The sequence below is a fragment of the Clupea harengus genome, chromosome 9 (genome assembly GCF_900700415.2).
Source record: "Clupea harengus chromosome 9, Ch_v2.0.2, whole genome shotgun sequence".
Lineage (NCBI taxonomy): Eukaryota > Metazoa > Chordata > Actinopteri > Clupeiformes > Clupeidae > Clupea > Clupea harengus.
Window position 1 is genome coordinate 18,884,121 of NC_045160.1, and position 22,500 is coordinate 18,906,620.

At 46.1% G+C, this 22,500-nt stretch overlaps 2 protein-coding genes across 2 annotated transcripts in view; one reads left to right on the forward strand and one right to left on the reverse strand.

Annotated features, from left to right (window-relative positions):
• Nucleotides 1-8,412, forward strand: part of dhx36 (DEAH (Asp-Glu-Ala-His) box polypeptide 36) — a 33,653-nt gene extending 25,241 nt beyond the window's left edge. The window contains exons 20-25 of the mRNA XM_012832752.3: nucleotides 1,038-1,121; nucleotides 2,968-3,067; nucleotides 3,427-3,517; nucleotides 4,742-4,865; nucleotides 6,268-6,420; nucleotides 7,892-8,412. Of these exons, the coding sequence (XP_012688206.2) occupies nucleotides 1,038-1,121; nucleotides 2,968-3,067; nucleotides 3,427-3,517; nucleotides 4,742-4,865; nucleotides 6,268-6,420; nucleotides 7,892-8,110 (771 nt within the window). The 3' untranslated portion in view covers nucleotides 8,111-8,412. The remainder of the gene's footprint in view (nucleotides 1-1,037; nucleotides 1,122-2,967; nucleotides 3,068-3,426; nucleotides 3,518-4,741; nucleotides 4,866-6,267; nucleotides 6,421-7,891) is intronic.
• Nucleotides 8,413-8,525: 113 nt separating this feature from the next.
• The window catches only part of LOC105904818 (rho guanine nucleotide exchange factor 26), a 27,360-nt gene continuing 13,385 nt past the window's right edge, over nucleotides 8,526-22,500 (reverse strand). The window contains exons 8-15 of the mRNA XM_012832753.3: nucleotides 22,350-22,479; nucleotides 21,051-21,125; nucleotides 20,814-20,903; nucleotides 19,254-19,408; nucleotides 15,058-15,267; nucleotides 10,708-10,778; nucleotides 10,375-10,479; nucleotides 8,526-9,782 (exon numbers count right to left, since the gene is read on the reverse strand). Coding sequence (XP_012688207.2) covers nucleotides 9,640-9,782; nucleotides 10,375-10,479; nucleotides 10,708-10,778; nucleotides 15,058-15,267; nucleotides 19,254-19,408; nucleotides 20,814-20,903; nucleotides 21,051-21,125; nucleotides 22,350-22,479 — 979 coding nt within the window. The 3' untranslated portion in view covers nucleotides 8,526-9,639. The remainder of the gene's footprint in view (nucleotides 9,783-10,374; nucleotides 10,480-10,707; nucleotides 10,779-15,057; nucleotides 15,268-19,253; nucleotides 19,409-20,813; nucleotides 20,904-21,050; nucleotides 21,126-22,349; nucleotides 22,480-22,500) is intronic.

Consider the following 22,500-nt stretch of genomic DNA (forward strand, 5'->3'; position numbering starts at 1 on the left):
CCACATTTATACCGTGTTTTAAAACCAGCGCACAGACTGGATGAGGCAAGAGTGAAATGAAAGTGTGAATTATTAAAACGCGAATCCACTGGTACTGTGTGCTGTATCCTCTAGCCTGTTATGGTTCAGTATGGCCTTTAGGCTGCAACAAAGTCTGTCTGTGTTTAGGACTAATGATCAGGAGTTTTTTTCTTTACCAAAGTAAGAAAGTGAGCTAATGTACAGTACAAGAGTTCTATCATAATGATGATAAAATGATTTTATGGTATTTTAAGTATTAGTGTAGGTTTTATGAGGTAATATTATTAGAGTAAATTATTAGAGTGTTCCCACAGACACACCACCCTGTTCATTAAGGCAGTATTCCTTACATGAGAACCCTGTATCTTACATTTACATTTACATTTAGTCATTTAGCAGACGCTTTTGTCCAAAGCGACGTACAAGAGAGAGAATAGTCAAGCTACGAGCAATAGAACCTGGTGTAACAATAAATACTACTTTACATAAGAAATATAACAAAATGAAAGAAAAAAAGAAAAAAAAGTGCAGAATGTAACTGCTGTAATTGCAAGTTACGCACTAGTCGAAGTGCCAGTTAGGACGGGAAGTGCTCTCTGAAGAGTTGGGTCTTCAAAAGCTTCTTAAAGGTAGAGAGGGACGCCCCTGCTCAGTATCTTAAAAGGGTGCTGTACACCAGTGTGTTTTCTGAGCTGTTAACTATGACCGTGCTGTGATGAAACACATCAGTGCTGGTGTTAAAATTAACCGAATGAGCATTTTTAGAGCACTTCGTGATTTCATGGTTCAAAAATGGCTCCACACGCCATCTGCTGCTGTTAAATCATCCAAGGCTGATGCTGATGTAGAGGCAAACGGTTGGTACATATCTATGTCATGAAATGGGCAGCCCACCTCTGCCCACGCCCATGAATGTGTTAATTTGCTGATCGAGACTCATCATTCACAGGAGTCCAGCGTAAACATTTAAATCAGTTTGAGAACACATTACCTATCTTTGGTTCCTGTGGTTCTAGGGCTGGGAGGATGCCAAGCGGCGAGGATACAGATATGAGAAAGACTACTGCTGGGACAACTTCCTCTCCGCCAATACACTCCAGGTGAGTCTCCGGACTCAGACCCGCTTCAGTGTAGGGAGCCCTCAGTAAGAGCAAGGTAGGAGTGTAAAGAAGACATGAGAGAAGAGGTAGGGAGATAGATAGATAGATAGATAGATATAAACATACAATATACATACATCTATACATATATACAGGTGTCTGTATCTAAAAAATCCTTAATTTAATTCAAAAAGTGAAACCTTCATATATTCTAGATTCATTACACATAAAGTGACATGTTTCAAGCCTTTTCAATCCAGTATCTCAAAATATAAAGAATTTACAATACAGAAATGTCGACCTGAGAAAAGCTCTAATGAGCTTATTAACTCAAAACACAAAAAAGTATGTTAATTTATGCACTGAATACTTGGTTGGGGATTTGTGCCTTTTGCACAAATGACTGCATCAATGCGGCGTGACAGGGACGCAATCAGCCTGTGACACTACTGGGGTCTTATGGAAGCCCAGGTTGCTTTGATGGCGGCCTTCAGCTCGTCTGTATTGTTGGGTCTGGTGGATCTCATTTTCCTCTTGACAATACAGGTCAGGCGAGTTGACTGGCCAATCAAGCACAGTAATACCATGGGCAGAAATCAGTTACCAGTCATTTTGGCACTGTCTGCTGGAAAAGGGAATCAGCATCTCCATAAAGCTTGTCAGCAGACGGAAGCATGAAGTGCTCTAAAATCTCCTTGTAGACGGCTGCATTGACTCTGGACTTGATAAAACACAGTGGACTAACACCAGGAGATAACATGGCACCCCATATAATCACTGACTGTGGAAACTTCACACTGGACTTCAAGCAACTTTGTATTTTGTGCCTTTCCACTATTCCTCCAGACTCTTGGACCTTGATTTCCAAAGGAAATGCAAAATTTCCATTGAGCAACTGTCTTTTTCTCCTTCGACAAGTTGTTTTTCTCCTTTGCTCAGATAAGAAGCTTCTGACGTTGTCTCTGGTTCAGGAGTGACTTGACACTAGTAATGCGAGTAACGCCCATTTCCTGGACACGTCTGTGAGTGGTGGCTCTTGATACACTGACTCCAGCCTCAGTCCACTCCTTGTGAAGATCCCCCAAGTTCTTGAATCGACTTTGCTTCACAATCCTCTCAAGGCTGAGGTCATCCCTGTTGCTTGTGCACCTTTTCCTACCACACTTTTTTCTTCCAGTCAACTTTCCATGAATTTGCTGTGATACAGCACTCTGCGAACAGCCAGCCCTTTCAGCAATGACTTTCTGTAGCTTACCCTCCTCATGGAGGGTGTCAAGGAGTGTCCTCTGGACAACTGTCAAGTCAGTAGTCTTCCCCATGATTGTGATTGTCTCAGTGTGGTTGAGTACACACATTGAAGCCTCAGGAAACCTTTGCAGGTATTTTGAGTTAATTAGCTGATTATAGCTCTTCTCAGGTTGACATTTCTGTATTTTAATTCTTTATTCTAATATTTTGAGATAATGAATTTTGATTTTCATGAGCTGTAAGCCATACTCATCAAGATTAAAACAAAAAAGGCTTGAAACATGCCACTTTATGTGTAATGATTGTAGAATATATGAAGGTGTCACTTTATGAATTAAATTACGGAAAAAAATTAAATGATTTTAGATGCACCTTTACATTCATACATACATACATACATACATAAGAAGAGATAGATAGATAGATACAGACATACATATACCACAGACACATATACCACATACATGCATATACCACAGACATGCATATACCACAGACATACATATACCACAGACATACATAGATCCATATATACATGCATTCATACATTCATACATTCATACATTCAACGCCTCTGGGTCCGCTCTCTCTCATGCAGATGCTTCACAACATGAAGAGCCAGTTTTCTGAGCACTTGCTGACTGCCGGCTTTGTCAGCTGCAAGGACCCCAAGGACCCGAGCGCCAACATCAACTCAGGTAATTTCATGGACTCTCCGCTCTGTCAGAGTTTGGGCTCTATCTGTTTGTCTTCTCCAAGCAATTTGGTCTTGGGTCCGTGGTCCATTTAGTTGGATTTAGCTTTGCTTCACTGCACGCTGTATTTCTATTCAGTTTGGCTGTCAGGTTGTCAGGCCCGACTGTCCCCTATGCTTGGCTTTAATTGCCTTTTGGAATACAACATGTGTATCTGTCTGACCTGCTCCGTTAGCCAGGCTTTATTTTCATGCATTGGGGATATTGTCTTTAACCCCCACCTCCAGCTCTTTTGCGCCTCATTTTTGTTTCCTTTTTTTTCATCTCTCTCTCTGTCCCCCTCTCTCTCTGTCTGCCCTCAGAGAATGAGAAACTCATCAAAGCAGTCATTGTAGCTGGTTTGTATCCGAAAGTGGCCAAGATCCGGGCTGGCCTAAACAAGAAGAGGCCCACGTAAGTAAACGCGGTCACATGGAAGCACTGTGCTGTGTGCATGAGCATCAGTCATAAGACAGAGGAATGATCAGGCCTCTGATGATCATGACCTCAGAGCTTTCAGCTCACCGCACCCCCCCATTATGAGCTCTGACTGGACTATTGTGTGGTGAACGCCCTTGGGTTCTATTGGTTAGGTGGGGATCAGGTGACCTGCAGTATTTTATAAATGAAAATGGTAATAGTCAAATATGCCACCAATTTCATAGAGCACAGAATTGTCTGTTCAGACTTCATCATCCCTGAACTAATTTCACGACATAGGCTAATTCAAAAGAATAGATTAGACTGCACACTAAATCGCAAAATTGATGAAAACAGGTCCATTTTCTGTCAGCTGCCCATGCAGGTATTACTTGAATTTGACATGGTCACATTTCTGTCATTCAGTTTGTAAGCTGGGCCTGTTTAAGTTTCCCTGCATTAATGTTATCCTATTATTTCAATGTATTGAATTCTGTGTAGAGTGCATTGGAGGTGAACTAGTGATAAGAACATTTTACCATAATAACATTTTGCAAAGAAGGTCGATTTGCCAAAATCCAAAATACTAGAATTTATCAGGCAAAATGATGTAGCCACAATATAAGATTTTTGATCAATTCTCTGCTAGAATATTAAATGGAAAAAGAATACTGGGGGCAAAGACTGCTATTTCCTCCCGGTGAGAGCCCAGCCAGAGATGACAGTGATGTGTGGAGAATAACAAAACTAATGTGTTTAAATGGAAGGCGTCATGAGAGAGCTGCTCTTCTAAAGAGTGCGGGGACAGCTTCTCTGCCGCCTGTGCAAGTGGATTTCTTTCTTCCTCCTTTTACGTCAGTAATCAAATCTTTCCCACCCAATGTCTATTATTAGCTGCTAGCCACTGTCTTGACACGCCACAAAAGTGATGGTGTGGCAAACACTCCTCCTGTGACATCAGCGTAGTCATTACCAAGAGCCCGGTAAAGAACACCGATGGTCTAATTCTGTCAGTCACCCATTTTGATTTCCTGCTCAGAGAGGTGACGCAGGGTGGGACTCGCAGAACAGAAACAACACCTCTCGATCACATTTCTGTTCTTTCACTGAAAACCTGGACGTTATTCACCTACACTTGTTTTGTTCCTGTCCGTGTCCGTGTGTGTGTGTGTGTGTGTGTGTGTGTGTGTGTGTGTGTGTGTGTGTTTTGTCCCACAGGCCGCCAAAGGTGTACACTAAATCAGATGGAAAAGTGTGTATTCATCCCAAGTCCGTAAATGCAGAGGAGACCCAGTTCCGCTACACGTGGCTCATTTACCACTTAAAAATGAAGACTTCCAGTGTACGTCTCCTCCCTAACTCTGCCACTTAAGAGCCTGGCTCTGTGTTGTCGACTTTTCCTCCTGACAGCTGCAGATCCCCAACTGCACCTGACACTGCTTCCTATTTCAGCTGATTGGCATTTCAAAAGTCATTATTTGTTATTTGAAGCAAGCGACCTGCCGGCTGAGGAGGAAAGGAAAAAGGCTTCATCTTAATGCCTGATGTGTTTGCGAGGGAAGCTTAATATTTTATTCAGCCTCCGTATTTCTCAGCTGTAGCTTTACATCAAAGCCCCGTTTCTACCAATCCACTGAGCATAGATGAGAACTGTCTGCCCGTATACACACACACACACACACACACACACACACACACACACACACACACACACACATCAAGTCTCAAGTGTTCAATGTTCTTCACGGTTTGACGCGGTATAGCTCTCAGTGACGGGGATCTCACAGAGGAAGGTGAGGAGAGGAAGGATGGACAGCTACAGCTAGTGCCATTAAGAATGTGTGGTGGGTGAAGTGGGGGGGGGGGGGGGGGGAGGGAGGGAGGGAGGGAGGGAGGGAAAGAAATGAGAAGGCTTTGTGCTGGGATGAGTCTGATCACCCGCCCTAGCAGAAAACCACAGCATGGAACTGTCCCCTTTCCCCTTGCAATATTAAAACTCCCTGTTACAGTTAGGCATTGTTTGCCTGCAGCTGGCATATCCATTGTGAAGTGGCACTAGTGTTTGACATTTGAGTCAAGCAGGAAGCCGGTTTACCTCAAGCGATGAACTCCTTTGTGCCCTTTCTTTATATATTTATTCATACCTAGCTTTATTTATGTATGTAGGTATTGTGCTTGTAAATTGTAATTGCTTTGTTTAATCATTTGTAGTATTTTTATTTGTTGGCATTCTCTCCCTCGCATTCAGGACGGTACTCTCAAAGCAACATTGAACCCCTTAGCTTGAGTTCAGTGACCCAACCATCCACAGATCTTTGGTCTGCACACAGTGAGCATGGCTCTGCTCCCGGTCTTTGATTTGTGGCGGATCCAGTGTGTGTGTGTGTGGGTGTAGGCTGGGGAGGATACAGTAGTGCGTGGGCAGGGCTGCTAGTAGCCAGACCACATTTCAAGCACATTCACACCTCCAGTGAATCACTGCTGTTTGGCCCTCCCTTCAAACACCGCAGGGAGGGAGAGAGAGAGAGAGATAGATAAAGAGAGATGTGGAGAGGGAGGGAGGGAGAGAGAGGAGGAGGAGGTGGAGGAGGAAGTGGAGGGGAGGGTGGCTTTGCCTGCGGGTGTGATGACATTGATGTGTTTTTTATTCCATCCTGGCATGCCAAACTCCAAAATGGAAGTCTGACTGTGGCTGTTAATATGCCCATCATGTCTCTGTGTTCCTGTCTCTGCTCCCGGCACAGATATTCCTGTATGACTGCACAGAGGTGTCTCCGTTCTCCCTGCTCTTCTTCGGCGGGGACATCTCCATCCAGAAGGACCAGGATCAGGACACCATCGCTGTGGACGAATGGATCGTCTTCCAGTCTCCAGCACGCATCGCCCATTTAGTCAAAGTAAGCTCACGGGCACAGGAGCCTGCGGGTGAACGGGTGACCCTTGACCTTGAGACGCAGCTGTTCTGTTTGTGAATAATGGGTTGTCAACACATTTGAGCAGGTTGGCTCCATTTGTGGCTAAATGCCACTGTTCTCCACATGTGCTCTCTACCAAGCTCTCATGCTTATAAAAACAGAAACTGCATAATTTATGATCCTGATTGCTGGCTGCCAGTGTTGGGTTGCCTGACATCAGAACCACTGCCGTGGGGGAAAAGTAATGTGTGTGTATAATGTATCCATGTGTGTTTTGTATTTGTATTTGTCACGGTTGCTATGCGTGTTCTGCAGATGTCGAAAGTATTCAGTATTTCATGTTTTGTTATGTTGCAGCCTTATGCAAAAGTTATACTCAATACCCCATAATGACAAAGCAAGAACAGGATTTTAGAAAAACTGAATAGTGAAAGTATTCAGACCCTTTGCTGAGACACTTGAAAGTTGGCTTTAGTGCCTCATATTTCTAGTCATCTTTGAGGTTCTGATTGCAGTCCAGAAGCACCATCACTGCAACACTCCACCAGTCTGGGCTTTATGGCAGAGTAACCAGATGGAGGCCTCTACTCAGTAATATGGGAATGTCACTTAGAGTTTGCAAAATGGCACCTACGGGACACTGTGAGAAACAAGGTTCTCTGGTCTGATGAAACCAAGATTGAACAGTTTTGCCTCATTTCTAAGCGTTATGTCTGGAGGAACCCAGCTGCCCAATACCACTCCACTGCGGCAGGGACTGGGCGTCTGGTCAGGGTTGGGGGAAAGCTGACAGAGCAAAGCACAGATATCCTTAAGCACAGCCTGTTCCAGAGAGCTCAGGAAAGGTTTCGCAGGCACTCAGCCAACACAACGCAGGAGTGTCTTAGGGACAACTCTGTGAATGTCCTTGAGTGGACCAACCTGTTCCCTGATTCGTACCCAATTGAACTTCTCTGGTGAGACGTGAAAATGGCTGTCCACAGACGGCCCCCATCTGACCTGACAGGCAGAAAATCCCCCAAATCCAGGTGGGCAAAGCTTGTCGCATCAAGACTCGAAGCTATAATCGCTGCCAAAGGTTCTGAGTAAAGGGTCTAAATAGTTTTTCTTTTTATAAAACATTTGCAAAACATTTTAAAATCCTTTTTACGCTTCATCATTATGGTGTATTGAATGTAGATTGATGAGGGGGAAAATGAATTAAAAAGATTTTAGCATAAGGCAGCATAACAAAATATGAAAATAGTGAAGGAATCTTAATCCTTTCTGACTGCACTGTGCCTGCGCTAAGTGTTTAGCAATGCATGGAGTGTAAAAGACTCTTACGCTGTAGCTCACTGCTCAGTGCCCTTTAAAGCCTGTAGTCATTATATTCTTAAAGTGTGTTCTTGAGTAAGACCCTTCACGTCGGTTGCATACCCATTTAGATGCCATCTGCTCTCTGCTTTATCAGGACCTAAGGAAGGAGCTGGACTTCCTCCTGGAAGAGAAAATCAAGAACCCAAAGCCAGTGAACTGGAGCAACCGCAGCTCCAAAGACTGTGCAGTCATCTCCGCCATCATTGACCTGATCACCACACAGGAGGCTGACAACAGGAGTGGCTACACAGACAGGAGCGGCTACACAGACAGGAGCGCTGCCCCTAGAGGCGACGACTGGTATGACCAGTGAGCTAGCGGACAGGACATTGATAGAAGTAGAAGTGACCAGTGCTCGTCCAGCCATGGACCCTCAGCCCCATCTCTGCTTATTCTATTGTGAAACACAAGAACGCACACCTGAAATAAATATCAATGCAACTTCTGGGATTAGGTATTAAGTCTTTGATCCATACAAAATGCCTATTTATGATCAGTGTAAAGACTTTCAGTAGTTGTTTAAGAACTGTCAGTGTCATTTTTTGAATGGTTTTGATGAAACTGAATTATTAAAGATGACCCATGTGAATGTGCAATAAACCTCTTGACATGCTAGACTTGCATATACCATACCAACCCTTCTAACATAGAGTAGCATAGTATAGCAGGTTTAATGAATGTATTTTCCCTGAATCAGAAATCAGAGTGAATCAGAAACAACTACGTTGGTAATTACATTCCTTTTATTCACAAGTATTACAAATTAAGGGTTATAAAGGAGCATGTCTATATGCAATATACAATCTTTTAAAATGGTGAATTAGTTTAAAACATTTTTAAAAATTAGATTTCATTTTTGTACATTGCTGTTAAGCATGAGTCTTGTATGTATGAGTATGTCCCTGAGTGGAAATGCATAAAGCTTCAGATTGGGTGAGAATGCCATTACATTATATTCTTAAAGAACATGGTCATCTATCCAGTCTTTCTAAATCCCTTCAATATTTTAGCCACTGCACAACCATAACAATAGCTGAACGATATCCTTCTACATGTTCCATGAGTCCATCTATAAACTGTTAACTTCATCCTCTTCCAGTTCTGGTCAGTCAGTCCCTGAATCCTCCTGTTTAGCTACAGACCATTGTGGGGGCAGTTTTGTGATATTATCCTCTCAGCTCTACAGACTGAGGTTTCTTCTATTGAAAGAAGCTGCTGGTTCCAACACAGAAAGTGGAGAAAGGCAAGTCTCTGTTGGGAGTCTCCCAGAGGCTACAAAAAAAAAAGAGACGCTGATGGTAGGCACGTGAAGAGCTCGAGTTAAAGCAGACCCTCTCAAGTTTCTCTGTCATACTATACAATCCACCTGGCCTAGAAGGAGAGGAGGAGAACAAGTGGCAGGTGGTTTGCTTGAGTACCCTCCCACTGCGGTGAAGAAATGGCAACATCCTTTGGCTTGGCCTGGCTGTAACACTCCCCTGGACGTTTGAGGTTGTGTATTTTCAAAGGGGGAAATTGTGAAGCATTCTGTACGGAGTCTTTGCAAACACTGCCTCATCTGACCTTGTCCCTCTTTCATTCCTCCATGGTCTTTGATGGTTGTGGAGCTCCATCTGTCTGTCTGTCCATCTGCCTTTCATTTTAGTTCAATTCAGAATGACTAAGAGGGTTTTCTTCTTAGAGCTTGTAGAGTGCTGTGGGTGTGAAGGTACTTTTACAGACCCCCATGCGTGGTGTCTGTTTGGCTGTGGCATTGTAGCGACCCCTAGAGTAGCCCCTGGTCAGTAAGAGATCCATGAGTCCATGGAGAAGGTCCTTAGTGGGTGTGTCTGCAAAGCCAGCTCACACGTTGGTCTCCAGGCCCTGCAGGCGGTCCATTCTCTGCCAGTTCCTCTCGATGGCGGCCTGGCAGGTGATGCGCTCGGCACACTCGGCCAGGAACCAGCCTCTCTCCCCGTCCCGCAGACGCTCTCCCTCATACCAGCCTACAACAAGAGGACATGGAGATGCTGTCAGTTTTGGAACATGGTGCATAATACAGACCCTAAAACTATGAGTAATGCGCATATGCATTGTGAAGCTTTTCAAGACACAGATAACATTCTTTATTTTGCAACCAGCTAGTCAAATATTTAACAAGGTGGGAAATGAATTGCAAATGCCCCAGGATGGGCACAAAGATTCTCCAGCTTCAAAGGTTTGAAACATCAAACTTTCAGCCGACTGCTGTAAGTTTAATGTCTGCCAAAGGATTCAGGAGGCATTTGATGGTCTATCCTGGGAATGCCCTTTTCACATCAAATGTAGTAGGCAACCCTCCTGGGGGTTTCACACTGCCAAAGAACAGAGCGATGACCAATCACAACAGCCGAACCTTTCACCACTGTACTGTACTCTTTTGTCTGTGCCATTCAATGAAGTTTGACACAAGATCAAAGGACAAGGGAAATCAAACAACTGAAAAATAAGGACTGTGGATATGGTAAGATCTGGGGCAACAGTGATGGAGGGAGTAGGGGGAGAGAGGGACAGAGACTTCAAATAGGAGAGAGGAAATGGTCAAGTTATTTTACTAACCATCATCCACCATCTGTGACACCAGCACCACATCTGCCACCTGGAGCGAGAGCTCTTCTGGCTGTCTGGATGTGTACGTCCTGGTGACCTCCACCTGCACCATGTCTGCCAATGGCCAATAACAGCAGAGAGTTACTTATCCATCATAGCTGCACTCAGAGTGAAGGGCAATGTGTTACACTTACTTATGATTAATCAATCAAAGTCAATGTCAGAATGTATGCATCTGTTTATAGTTTTTGTATGCATCAAAAGTCTCTGAGGTTCCTGAACTGCTCTGTGATGTATTAACACATGTCACCACTAGGTGGTGCAGTGCCACTATGAACTCACTTGTTCTATCCATGTTATTCTTGTCACTGTTGGTGAGGCCAAGGGCACTGATCCACCGAGCGCGCTCATTCCTGTGAAGACAAACACACCAATCACAACACGGCACCCACCCCAAATTATGAATGATGACATGAATTATGATTCGGGTCACCTCTATCTGCTTGTTTTACCTTCTCCTTTATTCTTTTCTTACATTTCAACTTTTTCTCTAACTTCCTCCCCTAATTCCCACCATGTATGACCAGTCTTTCATGTCTTGGCACTCAGTCTAGGTGATACTGCAGGTAAGGTTTCATTTCGGCAACCTGAAACTGGTAACAGAGCATTCATGGGTGAAAGCAAAAGCTGCACTGTTCTGTGCTGTGAATTCCCCTTTGTTCCGCTCCGGCTTGACCGAGAGAACTCCTCTCCACTCCCACAAGGGAGAGAGAAGAGAGAGAGGAGAGGAGAGACTGCAGGGATGAAAAGAGACACAGGTAGCTCTCCAGTCTCCATTCTCTAATGGACTGATGACATGGCTGATGCCAGGAAAGATATAGTGCCAGACTGTTCGGAGAAAAATCAGGGAGAGGCTGCAATGGCAATGAAAGACCATTCATTTCAAAATGAAAATACAGAGCAAAAAAAAAAACCTAGTTTGTTCAGATAGCCTGATTGGCACTGCAAATCCCAAACTCTAAAGGAGGTATGACGCACGTTTCTCGGGTCATTTCAAATAATTTGCTGTGATGTTTTCAGTGATTTCAACTCAAACAAGAACACCAGTGAATGACAGTGATGAAGAGCGATCTCCACACACTGGGAAGGGGTATGCAGAAGGTGGCATCATCCCTCCCTCCCTCCCTCCGATGACTCACCCAGCCTTGAGAGCAGACAGAACAGAGCCGTGCAGCAGGACAATCACGCACCACGGACAAATGTCTTGTGCGGAGAATTTTAACGAGTTACCAGAGCTACGAAATAATCTATGACTCAGTACTCCATCATGCAGCGTTCCCCCCAAATCCTATCCTAAGCGCAAGCCAGCAAACAAGGTCAGCCCTCTGCTAACGCTATTACACGTATACAATGGATAATGACCCACAAAGGCCGCTTCTTAGAATCACTAATTAATGACTTATTTCCTCGTCTTTGTATACGCCAGACTGTAAAGTAATTATGACTTGTCACAGGTGACCTAGAAATGTTTTCCTCTCATGTACGTGGTACACACAGCCCTGTAAACTAACCAGACACCAGAGCTTTGATGAAGGGCAAATATCTTTGTAGTCATGACAAATATAGGGCACAGCAATTCAGGGCACGAATGGCAGATCAAAGTCTTAATGTGTGTAACTATTTCTCAAGCACTTCTGTAGACACCAGGTCTTGGTCAAAGACAAGAATAATTTATAAGGAACTGACCATACAAATACATCAGAATCCAATTCTAATGCTCGGCACCATCCCTCTGTTTGAACACCCCTCACTATTACGTGACTGTGGTCTGTCGTCAGAGTGCAAAGAAATGAATTCTGTCCTTCTGTCAGGGGAAAGGACACTCAGTTTCACCCTCTTGCCTCAGCAGTGGGAAAGTGCCTGTATGGTTGTGATGTGAAGGCTATGTGCTTTGCCTGATGGACCAAAGGCATGTCTGACCATTTGTAGATGTGCCATTTGAAAAGGCACAGGTAGCGTTCCCACGATTCAGCATGCCAGCTGAACTCCCAGCAATATTGCAATATTACCATATTCACACACACACACACACACACACACACACACACACATGCACATTCACCAACGCAGGAACACATGTGCAAATGCAGAGACCATGGTTATGCATGGAATGGAACACAAATATTCAGAGGCATAGACAGCTGCGTGTGTGTGTGTGTGTGTGTGTGTGTGTGTGTTTGCTGTGTGGGTGGTGAATGTGAGTGAATAAAACACACAATGTTCTCAGCATAGCAGGGGCGTCTTTAAGCGGCCTCACATACAACATTACTAAAATGAGTCTCTTTCTACATACGTTTTCAGTACATTTTCAGACCGTGAAGAACAGAACACGCTTATTTATCATATTGTGCATAAAGATTTTTTAAAGACACAGCAAGAGACAGAAAATGCTCAATTGCTGTGATGTAGGCTAATACTTATGCCAAACCCAGGTTGAGTGAGTTTCAGAAATGTCATCCTGAGGGCGGGCATAACCTCCTTGGTGGCAAAAACTATCTTGTCAGATCATCTTACACCCTTTGTACAACTTTTATACGTCACATCGGCAAGGATCAAAATCCGGTAGTATCACAGCCTTAAGGCAGAGGACGTAGCAGTATCTACACTCATCCTAAAGCCTGGCAGGACCAGACTCTCCTGATGGAGGGGGGGGCCCAGTTCCCTGGACTCCCAGCAGCCCCTCACCCTCAGTGAAAACTGGGCCTAACTCTCCTCTCCACCACAGGCTTGCACACACCTCCGCACGCAATATTCAAATTCACGGTACGGCCCTGCCCGTGAGCCATACCGCACAGCACTAAAAAAAACACACTGTACATTATTTGAGAGCCTCGGGAAGTGGTTTATACAAAAATGCACGGACAGAGGATGTATGGTCTACGTGAGAGCCAATGCCCACACAAAAGCAATCACTTTGAATATTACCTGGCATGTTTCAATGAACCACTGTAGAACATTCTTTATCTTATGATTCATCATCTTGTGATCTGTGGCAGAGCGTGTTTGGGGAAAAAACTTCAACAAGAGCCGTATGCCTTTCACTTTCAGTACTAGCAGCTTCACGTACTCTGCCACATGGACCCTGGTTTTTCTAGACCAGACTTTAAAACACGCTTTCCGGGTGTTTTGTTTCTCAACTGAGCAAAGAAACCTCGGTTCATTTTTATACACACCCGTGCAGTATCTGATCTGAAATATTTGTGTTGTTGTTGGTATCCTGTTTACACCCACAAGCCTTTAGTAACTCCTAGCCTGGGAGCACTGAAAGGAGGGCAGGGTGGGGTGAAACCGTTTAGAGCACAAACAGTGGAGGGAGGCATTGTGGGAACCAGCCCTGGGAACAATGGCCTGCCTCCTAGCAACCAGGGCAGTCATGCTTTCAGCTCCCCTTCCTCAGCCTGTAGCCTCCTGTCCCCACCAGACACCCCAGTGACATCACAACAGGGGGCCCCAATCCCACGCTTTCCCCAGAGGCACAGGGGACTTGCAAGCACCATACTGCTACAGTACTGCATTCATCACGGGTGTCTGCTTATGAGGGTCAGGTCAACGGACAACAACTTGCTCCAGCAGAGAGAGAGGCGGACTGTCTAATGCTACATGCTACAATGCTATATGCAACAATGCTTCTAAGGCCTGAGAACAGAATTTTAATATAGAGGGCTGCGACCCGAGAGAGAACCTGAAAAGGCGGGAAAACTTGTTGGTTGCCTGGTGGAGCATTACGTTTCAGCACTTGCTTGACAAGCATCTTTGTTTGAGGTTACGTAATGAAAGTGAGCTCAAATCCAGACAGCAGTAATCACTCATCTCATCACCACAGAGCACTGAGATAGAAGCCTCCTCATCTCCTCACTGCATGCCATCCCAAGGCCCAGGGGACAGTGTGTGTGTGTGTGTGTGTGTGTGTGTGTGTGTGTGTGTGTATAAGACAGCTGCAGACTTCTTGGCCAGTCTCTCAGCCTCTACACATGCCTAGGCCAGCAGACAAACAGCCGGGCACTGCTTTGTCCCACAGCATTACTGCATTACAGAGAGAATGTGTTTTGACCACAGCCAGGACCCAATGTTCCACTTTTGAAATTAGCACTGAGTAAAGTAATTTCCCGGCTGGACATTCTCAGTTTGGTTTGGGGAGCTTGAGAGGCCAGGTTGGAGTCAGTGAATTTCACCCTCAGCAATAACAGCATCTGAGACAGAACTGCTAAACGGAGATAAAAAAAAGTTGAGTCACTGGCTTCTTCCACTTGGGGGAAATGACTTGGGGGAGATATGAGTGCTCCTGATGAGGTCTAACTTTTGCCAAATTGGCCTTTTTTTAAAAAGCAGTTTGTGTACCATCTTGTTCAAATGTTGTAATGTTCATGCTGCTGATAACCACCACCATCACAATCCTACAACTTTGTTGTACTTCAAAGAGCATCTTGAAGAGCATTCGATTTCATTTCTGTCCATTTCATTTCTATTCCTAAACCCATCCTTTCACACTTCAACTTCAAAAGGGTCTTTCAACTTCATAGGCATATACTGTACCTGTGCATATAGACAGCCTGTGTATGTGTGTGTGTGTGTGTGTGTGTGTGTGTGTGTGTGTGTGTGTGTGTGTGTGTGTGTGTGCTAAAGTTAACTTACAATTGCTCGACACCGAGGATCATCGTCACTTTGTCTCCTGAGTAGTTGCTTCGAAACTTGAGGCGGAAGAGATGATTGGCTGTGCCCTGGCGTGATGTCAGCATGCTGGCAGTGGTCCGCACCGGCGACAGGTTCAGGTCCTCTGCCTGACACTGCCCCACCCAGATCTCAGCCCGCAGAGCGTAGTCAATCACTGTATAGCTCTCTTCACTGGGAGGGGGGGGACAGGGACAGACAAAAATGAGACAGTGACAATGAGACAAATGAGAAAAATAAGACAAATACAGGTAAATTGCTCTGTGATCAGCACACTGATCCTAAGGTCAGACCTCTGTGCCTACATTTCCCATGAGCTTTGGGCACTTTGACCTCTCTTTCATTCATCAGTGTAACCCTGTCTACACACAGCGAGACTTAAGGGTCCATCTGGAAGTCATTGGCTTCAGTGGAATGCCAGCTTAGGAACCCCACTGCAAAGCCAAGGTCTCGGCTGGCCGACTGCGACCTGAACTCAGCACCACCTCAACAAGATTACATGAAGCCGCTACCAGAGGCTCCACAGTCGTCTGGCCATCGCAGGCTGGGGGACTACCGTAGCAAGGGCATGCACAAGCAACACACGTGTGTGCACACACACACACACACACACACACACACACACACACACACACACACACACGTACAGACACACAGACACATACACGTATGCACAGACATCTTTGTCAGGGTAACACCACAGTGACTTTGAAACTGAGAGGATGAGCTGGAGCACATCAGCTTCAGACATCTTTCTCAATCACACGGTTGTCAGGACTCACTCCCTTAATGCATTCCAGAGGGGGAGGAGATAGAACTGGCAGCTGCCGCGGTGTAGGCTCCGTTCCTGCTCAAACAGCTCACAGCCCAGGCCTTCATATCTGCCCCGCTCCTCAAGAACGACTGCCACCAGTCAGTAGAGACTCTAGTCTCAGGGAGGATACCACATGGTTTGTTTATACTCCAGTGTAATCTTTAATCAGAGTGACGTTTGTGGCGTGCAGTGTTACCGCACTGGAGTGGGGGTGGGGAGAGACAGCAGAGAGGGAGGGAGGGACGGAACAGGCAACTCAGTACCATCTAGTCCTTAAACCCTCAACGTCCCATTCCCAAAATGGCCCGGGGACAGAATGTCAGAAATGTCTGGAATGCGATTTAAATTTCATGGAGAAGTGAAGAAAAAAAAGGGGAGGAAAGAGAGAGAGAGAGAGAGAGAGAAACGGAACAGACTGGAACAGAAATAAATCCGCTTGGCGAGCTGGCTCCTCACCAGGGAGGAAAAGAGGCCTGGGGCACGGGACTCCTTTGGAGTGTTGGGTGAAATGAAACGAGCGTTCAAAGGACTGACCCCGGATCTGTGAGGCACCTCAGGCCAGCCCGGCAGGACGGAGACCACCCAGAGGAGGGAGACTTTCCGTGCTCCAGGAATGGCCCGGCGGGGGGAACGTGCACACACACACACACACACACACACGCATCCCCTCCACCCCTGAGTGGAAATGCATGTGACCTGTGGCAAAAGACTTTCCACGCAAATCTCTCGTCTAACTTCCATGCATGACGAGTCAAGTCAGAAGAGGACTGATGCATAAATCAGGCAGAGCCTATAAATACCTGGCTGCTGCTCACCTTTTGGAAGAGCGCAGATTGTCACGCGAGTGAGCGGGCGAGACACGCCATCTGCTGCGCTCCGTGCCCAAGGCTGGCTGCCACCTGATGGAGGGCATGGGGGTGTGGCACTCAACTAATTTACCTGTCCCCTCCAGCCACCCTCATGCTCCACAGGGACCTAGAGTTTACTGCCAATTATTTTGTCACACACACACACACACACACACACACACACACACACACACACGTACAGTGTGCACCCCTCCCATCCCATTGCTTGTGTTTTCTACTACAGCAGGCTCAAGGGCTCAAGCTATATCTGCCAGTACTTGGAGTTCCAACCAGGCCTCTCATCTGATGTGTCTGGAGCTGTCCTGATGTACTCCTCAGTGAATGTTCCAGCACTGGGGATGCAGAAACACTCCCTCCCAATGCTCCAGTACCAACAACCACCCCTCCACACACACACGCAAGCACACACACACACACACACACACACACACACACACACACACACACACACACACGTATATGCTGGAATGAGAAACATGCTGTCCCTAGAGATAGTTCCAGACTCCCAGCCCTTGTGAGATAACAGAGATGCCTGCTCCTCCTCCACGCCTCACAGACGTCAAGGTCCTCTACTGCATTAACTCCCTCGTCACACTTCACATGCCCGAAATCTTACACGCCACACAGAAATCCAATTGGTTCACTTTTCAATGCAGCAAGAAGAAGAAGGAAGCCAAGTTCAGTAGAAAGGTGCTGCAAATAAATCACACAAACTTGTAATTACAAAACAATCACACACAATCACTTCTTGCTGCCGAGGTCCATATCCTGACGGCTGTGGAGACTATGAACTGTAAAGTCTTTCTGTTCTGTAGCGGACCTGCCGGTTCTGAGTGGTTCTACTCAACACTGATCCAGCGTCTCTGCCCCACTGCTGCACATCCCAGGCAGCAGGCGCTTCCCTAGTTATCTGTGTGGATCTCTGCCTGGGTTGACATGCAGCATCGGCAGCAGAGAGAACAAATGGGGGACGGAGAGGAGAGGAGAGGAGGGGGGGGGGGGGGGGGGGGGGACGTATCAACGCCCTCTTTCTCTCTTCCAACAATAACAACACTACTGAGCTGAACACCAGGAAGAGGAGAGAGAAAAAAATGAATGGCAGCCAGCTGGTGCTGAACTGGGAGTTACATAAGTGCTCTGGATAGTGGGAAAATATAGAGAGAGGGACCGAGAGAGAGGGAGGGAGGGATAGATGGAATGGAGTTGTAGAGGAGGTGTGGTGGAGTGTTGACTAGCGTGCATGGTTCTGTTTTTCTCCCAGTCAGCCAGACACGGTAGCGTGATACCTCCCTGCTCCCCTTTGCTCACGAGGTCTGAAGAGCAGAGAGAGTATCGCGACACACATCAGTAACGCATCACACACACACACACACACACACACACACACACACACACACACACACACACACACACACACACACACACACACACACACACACACACACACACACACACACACACACACACAGAGAGAGAGAGAGAGAGAGAGATGCCTAGATTCTTCCAGATGAAAACCACATTGTTTCCAGGAAGACATTCTTTTCTAAGGAATACCGAATGTTCCTGAAATTCAGGAGAGAAAAAACAGATTTCCAGCTCCAGAGAATATGGAGGGCCTGTATTGCGCAACAGATATATGTGCAAAGGAAGTCAAACCACATACACAAAAAAACATGCAAAAAGAGCGAGTTTTCATGTGAATTTAAACCAGTCAAGTAAAGTAAAGCTTCCAGAGTAAGTCCTAAATGTTGGTTCCTAAATCCGCTCATGTATGACATCATGATTAACCAACCAGGGTACAGAAAGTAGGCTAAAAGTAACCACCCGACAAAACGGGTGTGAGGCAAGACTGTTATTATGTGTCACACTCTCCCTGGTACAGTTTCTTCTGTGTTGTGTGCCTGTGCTGTGCAGGGACAGGACAGCACAGGCTGACACGCAGCAGAGAGAAGGAACCCACCCAAAGTCTGACCTGCTATCCACAGCTGTGGTGTGAGAATCCCTTCCTTACCCTCTCCCACTGGGAGAACACATAGGATAGGGAGGGGGCACTGGCATCAAAGGATGGAGTTGGTTTGGGCCTATGAGCTGTACTGTGGTTTCCCACCACAGTGATTTAGATGGGTTGAGCTGGGTCAAATGCTAAGAACTAATCTTCCCATGGGGATCAATGAAGAATAAACAACCAAGTAACAAACAATGTCACAATCTAATGAATTACGGCGGTACAGTGTGTGGCTGTGGCTGGTAACTAATGGCTGAGAGCCAGTTTTGTAGTTTTCCACTGTCTGCTTGTAAGATTTGAGTTCAGATGTTGTTGGCTGGTGTATAGTGGAGGCGGGGTAGACCTGCCTGAGAGATGAACTCTCTCTATCAGCGTTCTCATCTCTGTTACTGTACACAGGAAGAGCCTGGTCCACCCCCTGGGCTTTAGAGCGCCTACTTTAGACCCGGGGCTTTCAGTAGAGAAAACCCACCTTTTCTTCCTGGTGACGATGAGCACGTCGTTGAAGAGGAAGAAGTAGACCTGCTGGCGTGACGTCCTCTTCAGGAAGATACCGTTCTCCTCCGCAAAAGCCGTCAGCTCACCGCGCTTTACCATCCAGCGGGAGGAGGACACCAGAGGGAACGGCTGAAGAGAAGGGGGAGGGGAAGGAGTCAAAACAAAATGACGAAGAGAGTCAAAGACTCAGATAGAAGATCCCACTGACCCCACTGAAACAATTACACAGACGACGACATTTCAAAACCCAGTTCCTAAAACAAACGGACCACAAGAGGCACCACATAATCAAGCACTCTATGGAAAAAAATATGGATAAACCACTTCATACATTGTGATATTTAAGAGCCAGTGGAGCCAATAAAAGACTGAAAGTATGCACGGCCAGAGGCAAGGAGTAGAGGACTAGACATGAGGAAGTCATGCAACGGACAGCTAACTGGCATTTCAACAGCAGTTGAAAAAGTGGTTGTAAAAGTGTTAATGTGAGGTTAAAGATTTGGATCTAGATTTCTTCACAACATTGAGCTGATAGAATGAGGAGTTCAGAGGTCACAGTGAAGCTCATGTGTCTGTGTGTGTGTGTGTGTGTGTGTGTGTCTGTGTGTGTGTGTGTGTGTGTGTGTGTGTTTTACACATGTATGTGTTGAATGCTTTGAGTAAAGTAGGCCTATAAACAGCTGGACATGGCAAAGCTCTCCATGAATGCTTACGAGCCTCCAGACATCTGCCTACACCACATGCGCCAACACTGCTTTCCCACACTTTTTTTTTCCTGGATCATCCGCTCTCTCACACACACACAAATGCACACTTGAAAGTGTGTGTATGTTGGTGTGTGTGGGTGTGTGTGTGTGTTAAAAGCACCTGCACATGATAAAAGAAATGCTTAGACATTTCTCCCTCACAGTTGTGGGAGCCAAAGAAAGAGGAGGCTTGTTAAAGGAAATATATGGGACACTGGTATCCGTCCAATATCTGCATGTATGATCTGCACCCCAACTTTCTTTCAACACAGACAGCTCTCATTTCCAGTAACTCCTGCGGTCCCTTCCCTTCCACTCTGTTCTTTCACAACAGCTGACATTACAGTGCAGCGCTGCTGAGAAGGGTCCTAATGTCAGCCTGCTGTGATGGGAGAGCTGTCTCTCTAATGGAGTTAAAAGCCTTCTGGGATATCTCAAAGAGCAGCAAGAGTGGAGCCTTCACACTGCTAGTCTTGTCTCTTTCTCTCTTTCTCTGTCTCTCTCTCTCTCTCTCACTCACTGACTGACACAGACATACACACTGACACACACACACACACAAACAAACACACAGGCAACCACTGACACAGACACACACACGCAACCACTGCGAGCACGCGCACACACACACACACACACACACACACACACACACACACACACACACACACACACACACACAGATGTCTGTAATAGCAGCGAGACTTTAAAATGATTGGGTAACTACTCTCATCTGGTTATAAAACAGAAGGAAACATGATCTCAGTTAGTCCATTCCCATGATGTACCTTAATCTTGAACTCCAGCTGAGAGTTGATGGTGTACATCATCTCAGTCCTCTCCATAGTACGAGCACCCTCGTTACATTTTCGCACAAGCTGAAATTGAACACACACACACACGCACACACACGCACACACACGCACACACACACATTGAGATCATGAAGGTAGCGAACCACTTTGAAATGTAGTCCTTGTGAGCTGGTATAAGAATCACATGTAGACACTATGAAGAAATCTCACCTTGCTGACATCCTGGAGGACCTTCTTACAGGCCTCGTACTGGTCTGTGCTTTTGGGGGTCTTCTGACAGATAGTCTGAAGGACGAGAAGATACTCATGTGAAACACACACATACTGTATACAGGTAGACACACAAACACAAATGGAAAAGCCTAATAAAAAGATTTTGAATACATGGACATTTAAGTATAAAGGTCACAAAAACAACAGCTTCGGCATTGGCATTCCTTGATTTGATTTGTCTTCACTCGTGAACAGGAAGCCACAAAAACATATCTTTCTCACGCTTCTGAGACTCTTTCCCCATCCCACTCTCATGTCCTTCCCAACTCTCTGTGTCACAGGAGAGTAGGGGTGGGCCAGAGGGCTAGATGAGCTCATCTTTCTCCCTGCGACAGGCAGACTGACTGCGCTGCTCTAAGCCCTAAACCCTGCTGACAGGCTCAGGGATGAGAGGAGCAGAGAGAGGAAGGAGAGGAGAGGAGAGACGAGAGGAGCGGAGAGGAGAGGGAAGGAGGGCCAGCATTAAAACACCTCCAAAAAGCCTGGCTTCCCTTCCGCTGACAGCTTCCATTCTAGATACATCAAACTCTCCAGAGTGAGGAGACGAGACGAGACGCAGGCGCAACACAAGCAAGGCCAGAGGAGGGGGGATACAGGGAGAGAATAACAGTGTTGGGCCTTTGAACCAAAAATACAAAATTCACAGAGTGGTCAAGTGGAAACACAATATAAAACATTAGAAGTACTAGCACAAGTGCTATTCCCTCATAGACAATACTACATAGCAAAAAAAAAAAAGCAATAGCGAGTTTGCCTTTGTTAAAAAAAAAAGAGACAGAGAGAGTGAGAGAAAAAGAGAGTGGCTTACATAAGAGTCCACCCCTCTGTTAACCTAATAAGCCCTGTATAAGTTGACTCCCTTGAGGAGACCGTATCGGCGTGTGTACGTGTGGGGCCCCTGGGAGGTGAACTAAGGCCAGATTAAAGCAGGCTCAGGGTTTGGACTGTACTACTGTGAGCTCTGATGGAGCAGAGAGAAAAGATTTGCTGACAATCTGATGTCAAGAGGAGACAAACCGCTTGGAGGAGAGCGTGTAGGAGTAGCATGGGCGAAACCGTATGAATGGAGTACTGGTAGAGAAATAGTAGAGAAGCAAAGGGGGTGGGTTTGTGGTGTAGTGGAGAAAGAATGGTGCATTGAGAGAAGACACTAGTGTGGTATAGGGGGAGGAGGAGCTGGTGGTGACAGGTAGGATGGCCTGAGGTAAGAGAAGAGAGAGGACAGGAGGCACTCACATCCATGAGCAGAGGGAGACGGGTGACACGCTGCATGGGCAGGATCAGGAAGGAGATCATGGGGAGGTTCCTGCAGTCGGGGTGGGCCTCGATACGGGTCAGAACCTCCTTAAACGACGGGTTCTTCATTCTGTCATGAGATAAAGCAGCA